At 54.0% G+C, this 16,256-nt stretch overlaps 3 protein-coding genes across 5 annotated transcripts in view; 2 read left to right on the top strand and 1 right to left on the bottom strand.

Moving 5' to 3' along the window:
• ATF7 (activating transcription factor 7) overlaps nucleotides 1–9,780 on the top strand; it is a 70,584-nt gene extending 60,804 nt beyond the window's left edge. For all 3 annotated transcript variants that reach the window (XM_030510691.1, XM_030510692.1, XM_030510693.1), the window contains exons 11-12: nucleotides 1,644–1,752; nucleotides 5,025–9,780. In XM_030510691.1, coding sequence (XP_030366551.1) covers nucleotides 1,644–1,752; nucleotides 5,025–5,242 — 327 coding nt within the window. In that variant the 3' untranslated portion in view covers nucleotides 5,243–9,780. The remainder of the gene's footprint in view (nucleotides 1–1,643; nucleotides 1,753–5,024) is intronic.
• Nucleotides 9,781–10,545: 765 nt separating this feature from the next.
• Nucleotides 10,546–11,588, top strand: NPFF (neuropeptide FF-amide peptide precursor). The gene is made up of 3 exons (XM_030510694.2): nucleotides 10,546–10,640; nucleotides 10,765–10,874; nucleotides 11,386–11,588. Exons 1-3 carry the CDS (start codon nucleotides 10,548–10,550, stop codon nucleotides 11,483–11,485), a joined length of 303 nt encoding a protein of 100 aa, XP_030366554.1. The 5' UTR covers nucleotides 10,546–10,547; the 3' UTR covers nucleotides 11,486–11,588.
• Nucleotides 11,589–14,221: 2,633 nt separating this feature from the next.
• Nucleotides 14,222–15,390, bottom strand: LOC115618597 (exendin-3-like). Its single transcript, XM_030510304.1, has 3 exons — nucleotides 15,290–15,390; nucleotides 14,414–14,566; nucleotides 14,222–14,294 (listed from the first exon to the last, which is right to left on the bottom strand). The coding sequence occupies exons 1-3, from the start codon at nucleotides 15,388–15,390 to the stop codon at nucleotides 14,222–14,224; spliced, it is 327 nt and encodes a 108-aa protein (XP_030366164.1).
• Nucleotides 15,391–16,256: the final 866 nt, after the last annotated feature.

The following is a 16,256-nucleotide window of genomic DNA, read 5'->3' as shown; positions in this document are numbered from 1 at the left end:
CCCTTGCCAGCGTTAGGACCATCGCTCCGGAGGGAACCGCTTCCTCATGCTGCAGAGACAACGTGCTGCTGTCTGGAGCAAAAGTGCTGCTTCCAGGCCTAGATTTCATAGAATCATAGAATGGTTTGGGTTGGAAGGGACCTTAAAGCTCCTCCAGTTCCAACCCCCTGCCACGGGCAGGGACACCTTCCACTAGAGCAGGTTGCTCCAATCCCCTGTATCCAACCTGGCCTTGAACACTGCCAGGGATGGAGCATCCAAACATTCTCCATTCAACCTATTCCAGTGCCTCAGCACCCTCACAGGGAACAACTTCTTCCTTATCTCCAACCTGAACTTCCCCTGTTTCAGTTTGAACCCATCACCCCTTGTTCTATTGCTGCAGTCCCTGATGAAAGTCCCTCTCCAGCATCTTGGATGCAGGGCTGCAGGGGGGTTCTCCCCAGAGCACAGCAGAGGGGGAGAATCCTTTCCCTGACCTGCTGCTCATGCTCTGGGGGTGCAGCCCAGCACACGGAGGGGTTCTGGGCTCAAGCACACACTGAAGCTGGGTCAGGGGGAGCTTCTCCTCACCCAACACCTTCAACAAATCTCAGTCCTTGCTTTCTGTCCTGATGGGCAGGCCATGGGAGAAGAGCTCTTCAGTGCTCTGGTTTCTCTCCCTGTCCCCTTGAATGGGCTCTGCCCATCAAGGCAGCAGCTCAAGGAGCAACACCAGCCTCAGGAGCAGGGCATGGAGGCCCCAGGAAGCAGCTCCACTGCGTGAGGGAGAGCTCTCTGCAGGCACAGAGTCAGCAGAAGCTGCCCTTGTTCCCTTCCCTGCACAGAGGACCTGGCACCAGGGTGAGCAGGGAGGCTCTGCAGCCGTACTGCTGCTTTTTCCTGGAGAATGGGGTTTCCCTGGTTCTCCAGCAGCACCCTGGTGTTCCTAACATAAGCATAGCACATGTAAACATACAGACTTCACTTCCATTGTCATCAGCCCCCTTGTTAATGCCAAGGATTGAAGGGTTTGCAAAGACTGAGCTCGGGTCCATTCTGGGCTTTTTCTTTCGCTGGTGGCTTGTGATTCATGTGCTGGGATTTTCAATAGCACTGATCCTGGCATTTTCATTCTCTTCCCAAGATAATTATAGAAATTGTTTCCTCAGGCAGTTTTTAAATACAATTGACTTCATTCCAGCTGGTTCTCCAAACGTCTCAGCAGAGGAATAACACACTTGCACAAAGTCTTGAGGGGAGTAGATCTGCTTTACAGATGAAGCCCACAGAGGTACTGAGAGCTTGGAGGAGCTCTGCTGTTCCCCAGGGCTTGGCATGGCCTGAGCTGGTTTTACACTCAGCTTCCCACTCTGTTTAGTTTTCCATCAGAGCCAACAGCATTTGCAAGAGGGATCAGACAAATGTACGTCCAGGATTAGGTGATTAACGTAGCGAGGGGCTGCCGGAGGGAAGTGCTTGTCCATGTCTTACACACTAAATTCCCCAACCCCAGAAACACTGTTTAGTGTTCCTGGCCTGGAGACATCTCAGATTAGACAACACATATGTAAATTGGTGGGGCACATCCATTAATGTCCTGCTAGAGGCTGTTGCCAAGAGCATGAGTGATGCACACGTGTGTGTTTGTTTTTCCATCTCAGAATGAAGTTACGCTACTGAGGAACGAAGTTGCTCAACTCAAACAGCTCCTGCTGGCTCACAAGGACTGCCCCGTCACTGCACTACAGAAGAAGACACAGGGCTATCTCGGTGAGTGGTGGCTTTTGCTGGTCCTTATTACCCTTTAAGTAGGTCCAAACAGATAAAACATGTGTAGGACACAAAGGAGGGGAGTTTTCATCTTAGTCTCTGCTTCATCACCTTCCAGCTGCTGCAGCTGGCAGGACAGGATAGACCTTGGTCCTGTGTCTTCTGCTGATACAGCCTCCATAGCCTCTGTATTAAGGAGGATCCCCCCAAGGCTGGAGCTGCAAATTTCCACCAGGTTATCCACCAGGTTAACCTGGTTTATAAGATCTTGCAATCAGGCAGTAAAGGCCACAGTGGTGTGAAAGCACCGTGGGAAGAAGATAGCTCATCTTCCTCCCATCTCTCTAGTGTGGGATACTTGACAGAGATCCTAGATAGAATCACAGCATGGTTTGGGTTGGAAGAGAGCTTAAAGCTCAAGTTCCATCCCCCTGCCACGGGCAGGGACACCTTCCACTAGAGCAGGTTGCTCCAAGCCCCTGTGTCCAACCTGGCCTTGAACACTGCCAGGGATGGGGCAGCCACAGCTTCTCTGGGCACCCTGTGCCAGCGCCTCAGCACCCGCACAGGGAACACCTTCTGCCTCAGAGCTCATCTCAATGTCCCCTCTGGCAGGTTAAAGCCATTCCCCTTGTCCTGTCCCTCCAGGCCCTTGTCCAAAGCCCCTCTCCAGGTTACTTGTAGCCCCTTTAGGCACTGGAAGACTCTCTGCTTCTCCCTGGAGTGTGGGCCAGCGTCTCTCCACCCGCTCCCAGGCAGGCTGCCAAGCACTTGATATCCTCTTTGAAGTGAAAAACTATTGCTGCTCTGAAAGCAAAGCCAAAGTCAGAAAAGGCCAGACTCTATAAATGACATCATGGGGCTCTAGATCTCATTCTCTGCAATTCCCATCAAATTGGCTGGGGTTTGGGAGTAAGAAGCCTCTTTTTATCTTCTTTTCTTTCTTTCATTTTTTTATATTGCTGCCTATTTCATTATAATCAACCCGGGAGCTAAACATTATGTCTGGATTCTTAAGTCATCTCTGCAATAACAATTCCACACTATGGTATTTGCAGAAAGGCTTTGGGAGGATGCTGGGGTCCCCTAGCGTTGCCTGGATTAATGCAGGGATGGATGGAGGTAGGAAAAGGAAGGAGGAGACAACAAAAGCCAGGAAAGCCGGCGCTGTCCTTCCCGACTGCCCCCCGATTCCCATCTCCTGGCTCTCTGAAGCACTCTCCTGTGCAGCGAGGCACAAATACATGTTGTACAGGGCACAGCCAGTTTATTTTCCCTCATTACAGTGACTCAGAGCTTGAGTAATGTGGTCGTGAAGCTCCTCGCTGTCCCCCAGCCCTTGCAGGCAGGTGTATAATGCAGAGAGGCGACATGATTTTTCCTGTTAACTTCCCAAGTTTACAGTTCCTATTATTATTCCTCACAGTCTGTCTACTCCAATAATAGGAATTCATCACACATCTGAATAATAAAAAGGAAATTCACCCCCACACTCCCCACACTCCCCCCATCCCCAGCTGCCTTTTTTATTAGTGAGATTTGTGACTAAACAGGTCCTTAAACAAAAATGCCAGATTCCCTCGATGGAATTACAGCTGCCTCATGTACAGTTGGGTTGTTTTATTTGTAATACCTTGTAAATCTGCTTTTTGGGATGCCAAACTCTGCTATGGCTCTGCTCAACCTTCTTTCTCATCACTGAGTTGGTTTTCAGATCTCTGCTTGGCTGGTGAAGGCCGAGCCAAGGTTCCACCAGGTAAAACCCACTTGGAAAAGGGGTCCAATAGTCTGGCAGTGTTCAAGGCCAGGTTGGACACAGGGGCTTGGAGCAACCTGCTCCAGTGGAAGGTGTCCCTGTCCATGGCAGGGGGTTGGAACTGGATGAGCTTTAAGGTCTCTTCCAACCTAACCCATTCCATGACTCTGATTCAAGCACCCAGTAGAAATCAGAGCCCTAAAGAACGTTTCCCACTTCACAGTAAGGTTATAAACCTCTTCTTTGACTTTTTCCCCCTGTGTCATGGGATTTGCCATCTTGATGTGGAAGAAGTGTCCCACCTCATGCCATTATTTTGCTCCTTTAAAGGAAGGTGACCGCATCTTACCCGTAATTCATCTAGCCAAGTGCACAGGAGGGAATTTCCTCCTGACATGTGTGGATAATGAGTGTATACCCCTAAAGAGAGAGGTCTGATTGCTCTCGCCTTGGCATTTGATAGGTCACAAATTATCCTCTGTGTTAGAAGCTCTGCACGGGGGCACAGGGGGCTGTTTGTGGGAGGGAATCCAAAGTATTGGGAAACCGATCCACATCGCTCGGAATAGAGCATGGGAGAAGGTCTCTGCCTTTGTTTGCCTCCCATCCCTTCAACTGCTTCAGGTTAGGGAAAGAAATGGAACAGGGAGACAGTTTGTGATGGGCTTTAATTGATTTTAATGTTCTAAAGGACAATAAAGAGCAAATCAGGTAATTTCTATTAAAAATGGCCAAAAGAAGCCCTGCCTTACAGAAGGGTTTTCAGTGCACGTTTACCCGTGTGCTCACCAACAGATGGCAAAGACTCTGAAGGAACTATTGAGTCTCTGGGCTAAATGGCCTTGAACCAAGTACCATGCCAGGAAACAACATGTAGGAAAGTTCATTTCTTCTAATGAGGAATCAGATTTATTACAGTAAAGGTTACGCAGGGTCTGCTTGTCCTCAGTGTGCAGCTTTATGCCTTCCTGGCCTCAATTCAGGAAGATTTGCTGGTGGTTCTCCAAGGGATGGGGCCAGCAGGACCCGGTGGGTCATTATGTCCCAACTCTAATCAGTTTTATTTCCAGTCCTCACTTGCTTTTGCCAAACAGCTGCTTGAGGAGGGGCCTGGCTTGGTGGGAGGAGCTGGGATTCCTGCAGGGATCAGCCTCTCTGCTCCAGGCTGCTTTGGCTGGAAATTTTAAGGCCAGGTTGGACATGGGTTGGAGCAACCTGCTCTAGTGGAAGGTGTCCCTGCCCGTGGCAGGGGGTTGGAACTGGAGGAGCTTTAAGGTCCCTTCCAACCCAAACCATTCCATGATTCCATGACTCTATGAAAGGTGAGTAAATCCCTGACTTATTTCTGCACACGCTTCGAAGCAGAAGCAATCTCCCATCCCCCCACCTTGCTGCTACTACCGGTAGCAACACGCTATCGGTAGCGGTAACGTGTTGTAACACTGGTTACAACCTCTCTGTAACCTGATTTTCTTCTCTTTTTCTTCCATCCCTTTCTCCTTGTGTGGCCAAGCAGAAAGCCCAAAGGAGAGCTCAGAGCCCACGGGCTCCCCTGCTCCCGTTATCCAGCACAGCTCCGTGACGGCCTCTCCCAACGGGCTCAGCGTGCGCTCGGCAGCAGAAGCAGTTGCCACCTCGGTGCTCACGCAGATGGCAAGTCAAAGGACAGAACTGAGCATGCCGGTACCGTCACACGTCATCATGGCTCCACAGTCCCAGTCTGCTGGCAGATGATGTCCCAGCCTGGGCGTGTGACACGGAGCTCCCCACCAACTCACAGCCGCAGAGACTGAGCGTACCCATGGCCCTGACGAGTTGGGGAATGATGAGGATTTGTATTTCTTTTCTTCTTTGAGTCTTTTCAAGTGAGTTTAAGGGCAGCCGTGGCGCTTCTCACACTGCATAGCCTGTACAGACCCTGCCCGGCCACCGCCTGTCCCCACGGGACAGCCACACCTCTTGGGGTTGACAGTCTGTCAACTCGCAGAGTGACCCGAACACGCAGAGCTCACTTGGAAAAGCACCTTGAAAGGTTCGCTTTCAGGTATCAGTTACATTAACACTAAACCTCCATGCTCAGTGCATCCTCTTGGCGCTTTCACTCTTCCAAGTCCCCCCCTTTCTCCCTCCTCCTTCGCTCCCGGCAAAGGAAAAACAGCTCTTGGGAGGCTGTGACATTTAGTCGTGCTGTCAATGTATTTTATTTTTAACAGCATGCTGCTTCCAGGCATCTGCTCCCCCCTCTGCTCTCGCTACCTGAAACATTGCACCTTCGCACAAGAAGCCTCCCTGAGCTCTGAGGTTAAAGGGATCGAGGTTTGTTTCCTCGCACACTCACTCCCAAGATGCCAGCAACAGGTTTTTGGACACGTTGGGAATGGAATTGCCATAAATCAGTTTGTGCCCAGTGACTGGGAGAGGGGGACACGGGGCTGGGGGGTGACACACGTGTTCCTGGTCGCTTGTGCCACACCGGGAGCTGCAGACGTTCATGGATGCTCTCATACTGGGATGCTGTGGTTGCTGGAGTAAAGGTACCGGCTGGTTTAGCAGCAGAGGGGCTGCTCTCAGTCTTCCCTACAGGAATTGGTGCTGCTCTGTGCCCGCTGGGACCGGTGCAAAGGTGCTCTGGGAGGTACATGCAAGGATGAGCCGTCCCAGCAGGCAGGAATAACCCGAGTCCCAGAATTCATCGTCTGCTCCCAACTCCACTGCAAAGAAATCCCTCCATTTCCAAGGATCATCTCCTCCACATGTAAACTCCATGACCTTAACAATGGTGGCCTTAACTCATGAATTAGTTGCCTGTTCCAAGGGAGGGAGCACGATGTAGTGTTTCTGTTTGCCTGGGCTTTTACCTCTTCTTCACGATTCTCTTCCGCTCTCGGTGATGGAGCATCCATTGCTTCCCAGCCAGAGCGAAGGAAGAGCAGAGCTTCCAGTTTCATGGCGTGGGTTAAAAACCCACCCTGGATGTTGAAAGATGCTTGGAATCGGGTCGGTTTTCTTGTGTGTGTGTGTGTCTGTGTGCGCTTCCCGAGGCGGCAAGCGACTGGAATCAGGAGTTTGGAAACGGGAAGGGGTGCTCCGTGCGCCCGGGCTCGTGGAAGGAACCTCACCAAAGTCTGTGGAGCTGCATCAGCCCTTGGTCTTCCTCTCCTCCTCGGGAGGTCCCTCCTCACCTGAGCTCTCGCCCACCTCAGGTTGCACTCGCCACTTTTGAGCCAAGTTGGTGTGTCAAAGTGATTGCGTTTGGCTTCTCCACACTTGGAAGGTTCCCAGGGACAGCAAAACCCAAAGCATAGTCTGAGCAAGAAACCAGATCCCGTTGTGGATGGGGGCAGCTCAGCCGTTGGTGTTTCTAATCGATGGGATCTGTCTTCCTACCCCTTCTTCCCTCTTCTTCAGGTCCGGGTTTGGTTGGTTGATGCTGCTCTCGTGCTCCTGGGGCTTCTCTTGCTTCCAAAGTTGTCTCACGCGGAATCGGGGTCACTTCTGGCCTTGGCAGTTCTCATTCCCGGTTTGGATACTTCACAGACTCCCCCCCAGACCCACCTTTTGCTTCTGGAAAGCTGCTTCTGCAGAGTCTGTACCCAGATATTTCAGCTCTTCCTATCCCAACGTTGTTGTGTTGCTGCAGCGAGGGGTTCGGCATGTCTTAGCACCGTGAGACCTGGACAGAAAGAGGTTTCAGCCAGACCAGGGATCAGGAGCTGTTTGGGATGGGCAAGATCTAGAGCCAGAGGGTTATGCAGGACATAGAAGATCCAGCCTGGCTTTGCCTCCTCTCTTGGAGCTGCTGCAGGGTGTGGGTTGTGGAGCTGGGACAGGGAACAGCAGAAACCCTGTCTATAACCCACTTCGGTCTTGAGATCTGCCCAATTTGCTTCGGGGGGGGGCCTTTGGAACAAGCGTGTGTCTCTCTTTATTTCCCTGGGAATAGCAGGAATGACAAAAATGTGTTCTAAACATATTTGCTTCCTTGAATCCGTGTTCTTGGTGTGTAGTGCTCCGTGTGGAGCTGGGGCAGCGGCTGTGTCCGACAGCAGCTCACCAGCTCCTCCTAGGCTCCATAAGCGTTCGGCTTTGCAGGAAAACCCCCTCTGTCCAGGGAAAACGTTGGTTGAAAGAAGGGAATAAGCAGGAATTGAGCTTTGGGCTCATCCTGCCGCTGGTGCCTTGTTTGCTTCGTGGTGTTGGGGTCAGCTGGATGAGGCAGAGGCGAGGGGATGGTGGGGTTAGAAGGAGGGAACATTGGAGAGGCAGCAGATGGGGAGAGGGCCACACACGGCGGCGTTGGCATCGAATGCAGCAGCTTCCCCGACACTTAATGTTGTCTTTAGGGACTAAAAGTGACCCGATTTTCTGTGGTTGGAGAGCAGAGATCTCAGACATTGCTCATGATGAGTGGAGACACACAGAGAGTGGCTCTTCCCCCCATCTCCCTGTCCCTCTATGCTCCTGATGCCATCAGTGCTGCCCTGTCCCTCTGTGCTCCCATGCTTAGTGCCTTGGAAAACCCCCAAATCTATGAGAACACCATTGTAAAGCTCCAAACCTGGGCAGAGAACGAGTGTCTGATCAAATCTTAATGGTTTCTTTCATTTAATCGACAGGGTTCCAGCTTTCTGTGTCCTTTTTGGGGGTGTTTTACCCCCAAAGCATCCCATACCTGAACCACTGCTGTGGAAGCAGGTCTCTGAGCAGGTTTTGGGTCTTGCCAACAGCATCCCTGCAGTGAGGAAGGCAAACCAAAACCCCAGCATGAGCCTTTGCTAATGCATCTCCCCCCCAGCCAGCAACTGGGGAACCCTCTGGTCCCATCCCAGTGGGACGAATGGACTTCCCAAGCCATAAATGTCACTTTGGAGCTCATGGGGTGAGGTTCATCCTTCTTGTGGTCACAGAAGCTGATGCTGAGCCGGTCCCAAGCCTCAGGAGCTGAATGTCACTGGTGGCTGTCACTTTGCCAGCGGGATGGACATGTTTCGGTGACTCTTTCCAGGCTCTCCAGTGTGTTCTCCTCTCCTGGATCACTCCTGTGCTGATCCCAGGGAGCCGATGGGCTCCAAGCGCTTCCAACGACTCCAAAGAGCCAAGTGGCTGCTGGGTTCTTGCCCTGCATCATCCCCTCCTTCCTCATCATGTCTCTGTGAGGTTTCTTCTCCAGGTTGTAGCTGTAGAGGGCAAGTTTTGGCTTTGGTGGTGTTTCGGGGGTGGGTTTGGGTGTAAGGTGGCCTTTCCAGCCAGTTTGGTGATGCAGGTTCCCCCTGGACCCATGGAGACGGGTGAGGGTGAAGGTGGCGTTTTCCTCTCTTCTTCCCTGTGCTGGTTCAGCTCTTGCTTGAAGACTTTCAGGGCAAAAGCCCCACTGATCGCTTGTTGTCTGCTTCAGGGTGATTCCTCCTGCTCCCCACAGGCTCCTGAGGGATGGAGCACCCCAGACCCTGCTCTTTGCCTTAACCAGAACCCTGCTTAGAATCACCCAGGATCATCCATCCCTCCTCCGTGGCCTATTTGACATGATCCTGGGGCTCCTCCAGGAGCTTGAAGGTCATGTTTTGGTGGTGATGGAGGTGGGGAGACCCCCAGGGCTGGCACCAGCCACTGGGATTCATGGATCCGGCTTCATTGTCCTGGTGAATAGAAAGAAATGGCTGAAAACCACATCCCAGGGTGGTTGTTCCCTGGCTGAAAGGCCTTGGCCTTCAAATCCCTTGGGATTAGGGAGGTTGTGGGGTTGGTGCCACCTTTTCCCACTCAATGTAGCTCCTTGGTTCTGGATTCTGATGGCTCAGCAGATCTGGTCAGTGTTGGACTTCATGGACCCGTTTCGCTCTGGTTCCTCCCCAGTTCCGTGCCCTGAAACAAGCCCAGGAGGTGACAAAGGGACACGATGGTCCCTGGGGATGTGGGAGGAGGGTCTGGGGTGTCCCTTTGTTCCCCCCACGCTGCTTCCTATGCCGAGCTTCCATGGGAGAAGCCAAGAAAAAGGACCCTCCCCCCCCGAGGGTGTAGTATCTATTAAACCCCACGTATCTATTGAGTATATACAGCCCTATATAGACATATAAGCAACTTCCCGAGCGGATGCGCAGCTCCTTATGGTTTTTCCAGCTGTAACCCCCTTCCCGCAGTGTCCCCCCACCCTGTGAGCGGGTCCTCACAGCCCCCTGGGGACACGGGGACACACGGGGGGGCCACGTCTCGTACCAAACATGTAACGTGCCTTTTATTTATGCTGCAAATATAACATTAAATATTACCCAGGAGCTGGTGGCTGCTGCCCTTTGCTTCCGGGGAGGGGACCTGGGTTGGTGGCACCCGCCTGGGGGACACGGGGTGGTTGTCACCCACTTGGGTGACACTGTCACATCTCCTTGGGGACACCGTGGGGTTGTCACCTGCCTGGGTGATACCATCCAGCCACGACTTGGGGACAGCACGGGGGGTGCCACCTGCCCGGTGACAGCCTCTGACCCTGCATGTGGGGACACACACACACACACGGTGGCCTGGGACATCCACGGGCTGGTTTGGGGCGATTCCCGCTTGTTTTGGGGCACAGAGAGCGGGTGAAACACGGGAGTCCCGTCGGGGCTGCAGTAGCGCGGTGCGGCCACACGGTGGCGGCCACGAGCTGCGGCAGAGATCGGGAGGACCGTGAGGGGGCCAGAGGGTCCCGGGATAGGGGGGGTTTACAGGGGAGGGGTCCCTGTCTCGGGGTCCGTGGTCGGGGATTGGGAGCGACGGGGGGGTCCTGGCTTTGGGGAGTCCCGGTCCGAGGGGAGGGTCCCTGGACTGGCGGGGTCTCTACCTCTGGGCAGCCCCGGTGGTGCCGCTTGAAGGTCCCGGGCGGGGGGGCCCCCATCCATCCGTCCATCATCCGTCCATCCCCGGCGGTGCCATCGCGGCTGGTAAATGGGTTTCATTAGCGGCGGCGGGGCCGGGATTAGTTTAACCCCCCCGCCTTTTCCCTCGGGACCCCCCGCTCTGGCCCGGCTATAAGAGGCGGCGGCGGCAGCGGGCGGTGGGGGCGATGGACGGGCGGTTGCTGCTGCTGCTGCTGTTGGGGGGGGCCCTGTGCGCTCCCCGCTCCTGCCCCGGAGCCCCCGACCCCGGCCCGGCCCCGGTGAGCGCCGTCGGGGGTTGGGGGGGGCTGAGAACGGGCTTTTCGGTTGGGGGTTGGAACCCTCCAGGTCCGGCGCTGCCGTACCCCCCCCCTCCGACCTCCCCGTCCTACCCCCTCCCCACAGGCCGCCACCGTCCCACCGGGGCCGCCGCTTCCCGCCGCCGTCCTGGACGCGATGCTCCGGTCGCTGCAGCGGCCCGGCCGCAACCTGGGACCCCCCGTCCAGCCGCAGAGGTGAGCGGGACCCGGGGACTGGGGACAACGGGGGGTCCGGGAGGGTCTGGAGGGCCTAGGTGGGACCCGGGAGTTTGGAGACATCCAGAGGGGGACAAGGAGGTGGCCTGGATGGTGCCGGGGTCCCCGTTAGGGTCTGTCCGTCCGTAAATGTTCCATGTATGTTTCTCCATGTCCCTCAGTCTGCTTCCATCTGTTCTATCCTCTTCCGTCCGTCTGTCCCCATCGTACTTGTCCTTGTCCATCTGTCCATCCTCTTGCATCCCTCTGTCCCCTTCGGTCCCTCTGTCCCCTTCGGTCCCTCTGTCCCTGTGTGCCAGTCTGTCCTTGTCCATCCCTCCATCCTCTTACATCCCTCTGTCCCCTTCGGTCCCTCTGTCCCTGTGTGCCAGTCTGTCCTTGTCCATCCCTCCATCCTCTTACATCCCTCTGTCCCCTTCGGTCTCTCCATGCCCGTCTGCCCTTGTCCCGCCGTCCATCCCGGCCCATCCGTCCATCTGTCCCGCTGCAGGGTGGGGGCCCAGCCCCAGCTCAGCCCCCGCAGTTGGGACCCTCCGGCCGCCCCCTTCTGGACCATGGCGACTCCGCAGCGCTTCGGCCGCCGCCGCTGAGCCTCCGTCCGCCTGTGCCGAGCCCGTCCGTGAGTCTGTCCCAGTGTCCGTCCTCCCGGGGGTCCTTCGTTCATCCCCCAATAAACTGGTGCCAGTCCGTGAACGCTCGCTCTCATTTTGCCCCTGTAGCTGGAGGGCGACCTTCCCCTTTCTGCCCCCCAACAACTGCCCCTCACAAGAGCCCCTCCTGCAATAAACCAGTGCTGGGGGGGCCAGGCGTCTGTCTTTCTGTGTGTCCATCAGCAGGTCCTGGTGCCCACAGCAGGTATCCATGGGGCCGGGTGTCTGTCTGGGTGTCTGTGCACAGGGATGGGTGTCTGTGTGTGGGGATGGGTGTCTGTGTGTCTGTCTGGGTGTTGTTCATGGGGTGCAGGACACCTCCAGAGGTTCCTGTATCGGTCAGGAGCTCTCTCAGGCACCCAGAGCCCAGCCCCTGATCCCACACCAGAGGAACCCGGACAGAAAGTGGTGCTGGGCATCACCTGCACATGGTGAGCTCTGGAGCAGTGCCGCCAATGTGGAATCATAGAATAATGGAATGGTTTGGGTTAAAGGGACCTTAAAGCTCATCCAGCTCCAACCCCCTGCCACGGGCAGGGACACCTTCCACTAGAGCAGGTTGCTCCAAGCCCCTGTGTCCAACCTGGCCTTGAACACTGCCAGGGATGGGGCAGCCACAGCTTCTCTGGGCACCCTGTGCCAGCGCCTCAGCACCCTCACAGGGAAGAGCTTCTGCCTCAGAGCTCATCTCAATCTTCCCTCTGGCAGGTTAAAGCCATTCCCCTTGTCCTGTCCCTCCAGGCCCTTGTCCAAAGCCCCTCTCCAGGTTTCCTGGAGCCCCTTTAGGCACTGGAGCTGCTCTAAGGTCTCCCCTTCAGGAGCCTTCTCTTCTCCAGGCTGCCCCAGCCCAGCTCTCTCAGCCTGGCTCCAGAGCAGAGCTGCTCCAGCCCTCGCAGCAGCTCCGGGGCCTCCTCTGGCCTCGCTCCAACAGCTCCATGTCCCTCTTGTGTTGACACGTTGACCTGTGCTGTTATTTATCACCCTGAATCCTGGGGTTGTGGCTGTTTGTGGGTTGTTTTTTTGTTATACTTTAAAATTTAATCTATTTTGGGTTCCTTTTGTGGAACTCCAGCAACACAAACCCCTTTTGCTAGCTCGTGGGTCCCATCCATGAAGTGCTGCTGCTGCCTGATGGGTTCCACCCACCAAATCATCCCTAACTGGTTTCTCTCTTGTCACCCACTGAAAGTAATGGGCAAATAAGGCAATTAAAGTCTCATTTACTGGCTGCATCTTTTGGAGGGTGGAGAGGAGCTGGAGGCATCTGTGGAGCTTCTTAAGGGGGATTGGGAGATGATGGGGGAATGGGCAGCACTGATTTGGGGGAAATCATCTCCCTGGGGTGTTGGGTGATGGGAAGGTTTGGAATCAGTGGGTTGTTTGTCAGTTTTGGGTTTAAAATGTGGTTTTTTCTTTTTTCTTATTTTTAATTTTTATTTTTAAACATTTATTTCCATTTTTTGGTCTTTATTTAACCTTCTTTGCTTGTTCTCTGCCAGGAATCACAGTGGGATCCGTGCTGCAGGGGGCAGGGGGTGGCAATGTCACACATGGCACCTCAGCCAGAGCAGGGGTGTGTGCAGGGGGGTCCGGAGTGGGACTGGGAGGGATGAAGATTCTGGCACAAGGTAGAAATCCCCCATCAGAGCATCATCCATTGGATCATCCATTAGCATCCATTAGAATTCAATCCAAATTAAATCCAAAGAGGTCCCAGTTACCTTTCATATAACGGGGGGCGTGTGGGGGGTGTGTGTGGTATCACTTGGTCCTAAATCCTTCTGGTCTGTGGGCTCAGCAGGTGCATCCCAATTGTCCTTTTCCTTAAAACTCCAGGAATTGAGGGAAAAACGAGGCACCGGAGCCAAGCTGGGATTAGAGGCTGATGCTTTGAAACCCCCCAGGACCAGTGGCCACGGGATCCCCATGGGGTGCTTGGGAAGGTTGGAGACATCAGGAGCCAGCAGCAGGATTTAGGGAAGGTTTTATTACACTTTAGGGAAAAGGAATTGGAGAACTGCAGGTTTGGAGGGAAAGGAGCAGGTTCAGGAGGATGAGGCTGGGAAACCCCGGATGGGTGAACGCAGCTGCATGTGATGGATGGATCCTTCCCTTGGAGCACCCGATGGCTGCTGGCCGTGGAGGGTCCAACATCCCCAGGCTGATGGTGCTGGGAAGCTGATGCCTTCGTTTGCCATTTAATTGTACCTTAAAAATCAAACCCAAACCAACACCAAACAGCTTCAACTCCCCCTGAAATCAGTGTCGGAGCTTTGGAATAGCCGCAGGGATTTAACTCATTGGCAAAGCAGCAACCACTTTACTTCAGCAAGACCAAACCATGATAATATACCTTATAAATGCTGATTCCACCACGTTAATCGTAGAATCATGGAATGGTTTGGCTTGGAAAGGACCTTAAGATCCAGTTCCAACCCCTGCCATGGGCAGGGACACCTTCCATTAGACCAGGTTGATGAAATGAGGTGCAGAAGATCAGAACAAAGCACAGTGAGAACAAACCAACCTCTTCCCATTGGAAGTTACTGAATCCCCCTACCCCAGACAGCTTCATTTCCCTCATCTTATTCTATTACAAATGAATAGCAGAGAATCTCTATGAGTTTTCAGATGATTGATCACTTTTAACTGGCCACGTTGGCTGTTTGGGATGACTTACACCAGCAGTGGGGATGCAGCGGGGAAGGGGATGCTTCGGGGCTCCTCCTTCAGGTACCTCTTTGTGGAGCTGCCAAACAGGTGAGAAAAGGTGGGGATAAACCATCTCAAAGTGGGTTTTCCCTTGGGATGGGGCTCATGGAGCGGTGCTGGGTCATTGCCCAGTGTCTTCCCCTCTCCCCTTCTCACCTGAACCGCTTGGTGTTGATGAGCCAGTGCACGAAGTCCTTGGCCTTCATCTTGTCCAGGTAACGGGTGAAGTCGCTGGTGAAGGTTCCTTCTGAGTGTCTCTTGATGTTGGACGCCAAGTTCTGGGCACTTTGTGACTCATACGAGTGCCGTCTGCTCGGGATGGGGCAGAAAACGTGGCTTAATGCACATGGTGGCATCCTGCACCCTCCCCGCATGAGGTCCCTGGGCACAGGCTCTGTCCTCTCAAGTATTGACTGTGTGGAGCATCCTCCAGAAAAGCTCTAATAATCCATAAAAGTCATTTCCCAAGGGGGTCAGCCCAGCCTGCCCAGGGTTATTCCTGACATCATATGGAATAACCTATCCCATATTATTTGCCCTATGTCTTGCTGGGCTGTGGTGGGTTTGTGCCTCCAACCTGCTGCTCCTGGAAGGGAGTGTGGTGCTGCCCCGAGGTTTCTATCACCCTCTCCAGGATGGAGAGATGATATTGGGGTCCCTCCTGTCCCAAATTCACCCCAGCAGAAGGTCCCCAATGGGTTTTCCTTCTCATGGAGCGGGGCTCAGTGTCCTGCCCAAGCATCTTGCCCAAAGCATCGTGCCCAAAGCATCCTGCCCAAAGCATCGCCCCATCCTGGCTTTGCCCTGCCACATCCCAGTGCATCTTGTCACTGGTCTGCCACAGCTGAGAATTCCTGGGGGTTGGACATGGCAATATCCCTGCATGTGCTGGGAGAGCCAGGAGGGAGCGTGTCCGGAGCAATGAGAACAGGAACGCTGCAGCAGTGAGGCAGCGACAGCAATGGTTGAGCTGCTCCGACAGCCCCTGCCCATGGCGGCATCTCCCAGACCAGCTCCACCAACATTCCCTACCTGGACATGTCATCCAGGTCCTTGGTGCCCATCGGCCACCCTGTGGGGATCAGCACGGCCAACAGCAGCCCGCAGAGGTTCAGCCACCGCACGACCTGCATTGGTCCTCTTGGAGAAGGCAAAAGTCACGATAGACACATTCACATCACGATGATAGAGAAAACCACCACCGCTGACCCCCCCAACCCTGCAGCATGGCATGGGACAGGTCCAGCATGAGACATCCTCTGACCTGGGGTCCTGGCAGCATTTGGATGGGTGCAATGGGATGTGGAGCCTCACAATTCCCTATCAGCACCTCTGCCATTGCTTAGGAGCAGGCACACAGCCCCAAGGAGGGGTTTAGCTAATCTAAAGATAAAATTCATTGCAAGAAACCTTATCGCAATCTCTATACAGGAGCATATTTCTATCTAGGAGCACTATTTCTATCCAGGAGCACTATATCTACCTAGGAGCCCTATTTCTATCCAGGAACACTATTTCTATCTTGAGCTTGTCCCCAGGGTGCTGGGGAACTTCCCTGACCATTCCCTGCTCAGAAAAGCAGTTCCAGAAGAGCTGAGTATTTAGTCTGACATTCCTTATCCTTGCTGGATGCTTTTAGCCATTCAGGGGGAGTAAAATTCCAGCCCCAACCCCTTATTTCCTGATAATCAGACTTGGAGTTGCCCATCACCAACCACTTGCATGACTCGGGTTTGATTTCTTCCCAAGATTGGTAGTAAAGAAGGGAGGAAAAGACTTGATTTCTTCCCAAGATTGGTAGTAAAGAGGGGAGGAAAAGGGTTTAATCCCAAGATGGGTGGTAAAGAAGGGAGGAAAAGGCTCTTACCTTCTGCAAAGCCCCGTTCCACTCCAAGCAAGATCTCCAACTCCTCCTTCCAGCAGGTTGTGGCGATGCTCTTCCCCTTCCCAGCGCTTTTAAGCTTGTTAGGAGGATGCTGTGAGCTGACGGGGAGGTCAC

This window comes from Strigops habroptila, chromosome 23, assembly GCF_004027225.2.
Source record: "Strigops habroptila isolate Jane chromosome 23, bStrHab1.2.pri, whole genome shotgun sequence".
NCBI lineage: Eukaryota > Metazoa > Chordata > Aves > Psittaciformes > Psittacidae > Strigops > Strigops habroptila.
The sequence above is the reverse complement of the archived record's forward strand: the minus strand, read 5'-3'. Positions and strand labels throughout refer to the sequence as shown.

Bases quoted from the DNA above. Each gene is read 5' to 3' on its own strand.
- LOC115618597 (XM_030510304.1), bottom strand. From the start codon at position 15,390: ATGCAGGTCGTGCGGTGGCTGAACCTCTGCGGGCTGCTGTTGGCCGTG. The intron at 14,567-15,289 runs GTAGGGAATGTT...CATCCCGAGCAG, and splicing joins GACCTGGATGACATGTCCAG to ACGGCACTCGTATGAGTCAC. The intron at 14,295-14,413 runs GTGAGAAGGGGA...CCTGTTTGGCAG, and splicing joins ATCAACACCAAGCGGTTCAG to CTCCACAAAGAGGTACCTGA.
- NPFF (XM_030510694.2), top strand. From the start codon at position 10,548: ATGGACGGGCGGTTGCTGCTGCTGCTGCTGTTGGGGGGGGCCCTGTGC. The intron at 10,641-10,764 runs GTGAGCGCCGTC...CCCTCCCCACAG, and splicing joins CCGACCCCGGCCCGGCCCCG to GCCGCCACCGTCCCACCGGG. The intron at 10,875-11,385 runs GTGAGCGGGACC...GTCCCGCTGCAG, and splicing joins CCCCCCGTCCAGCCGCAGAG to GGTGGGGGCCCAGCCCCAGC.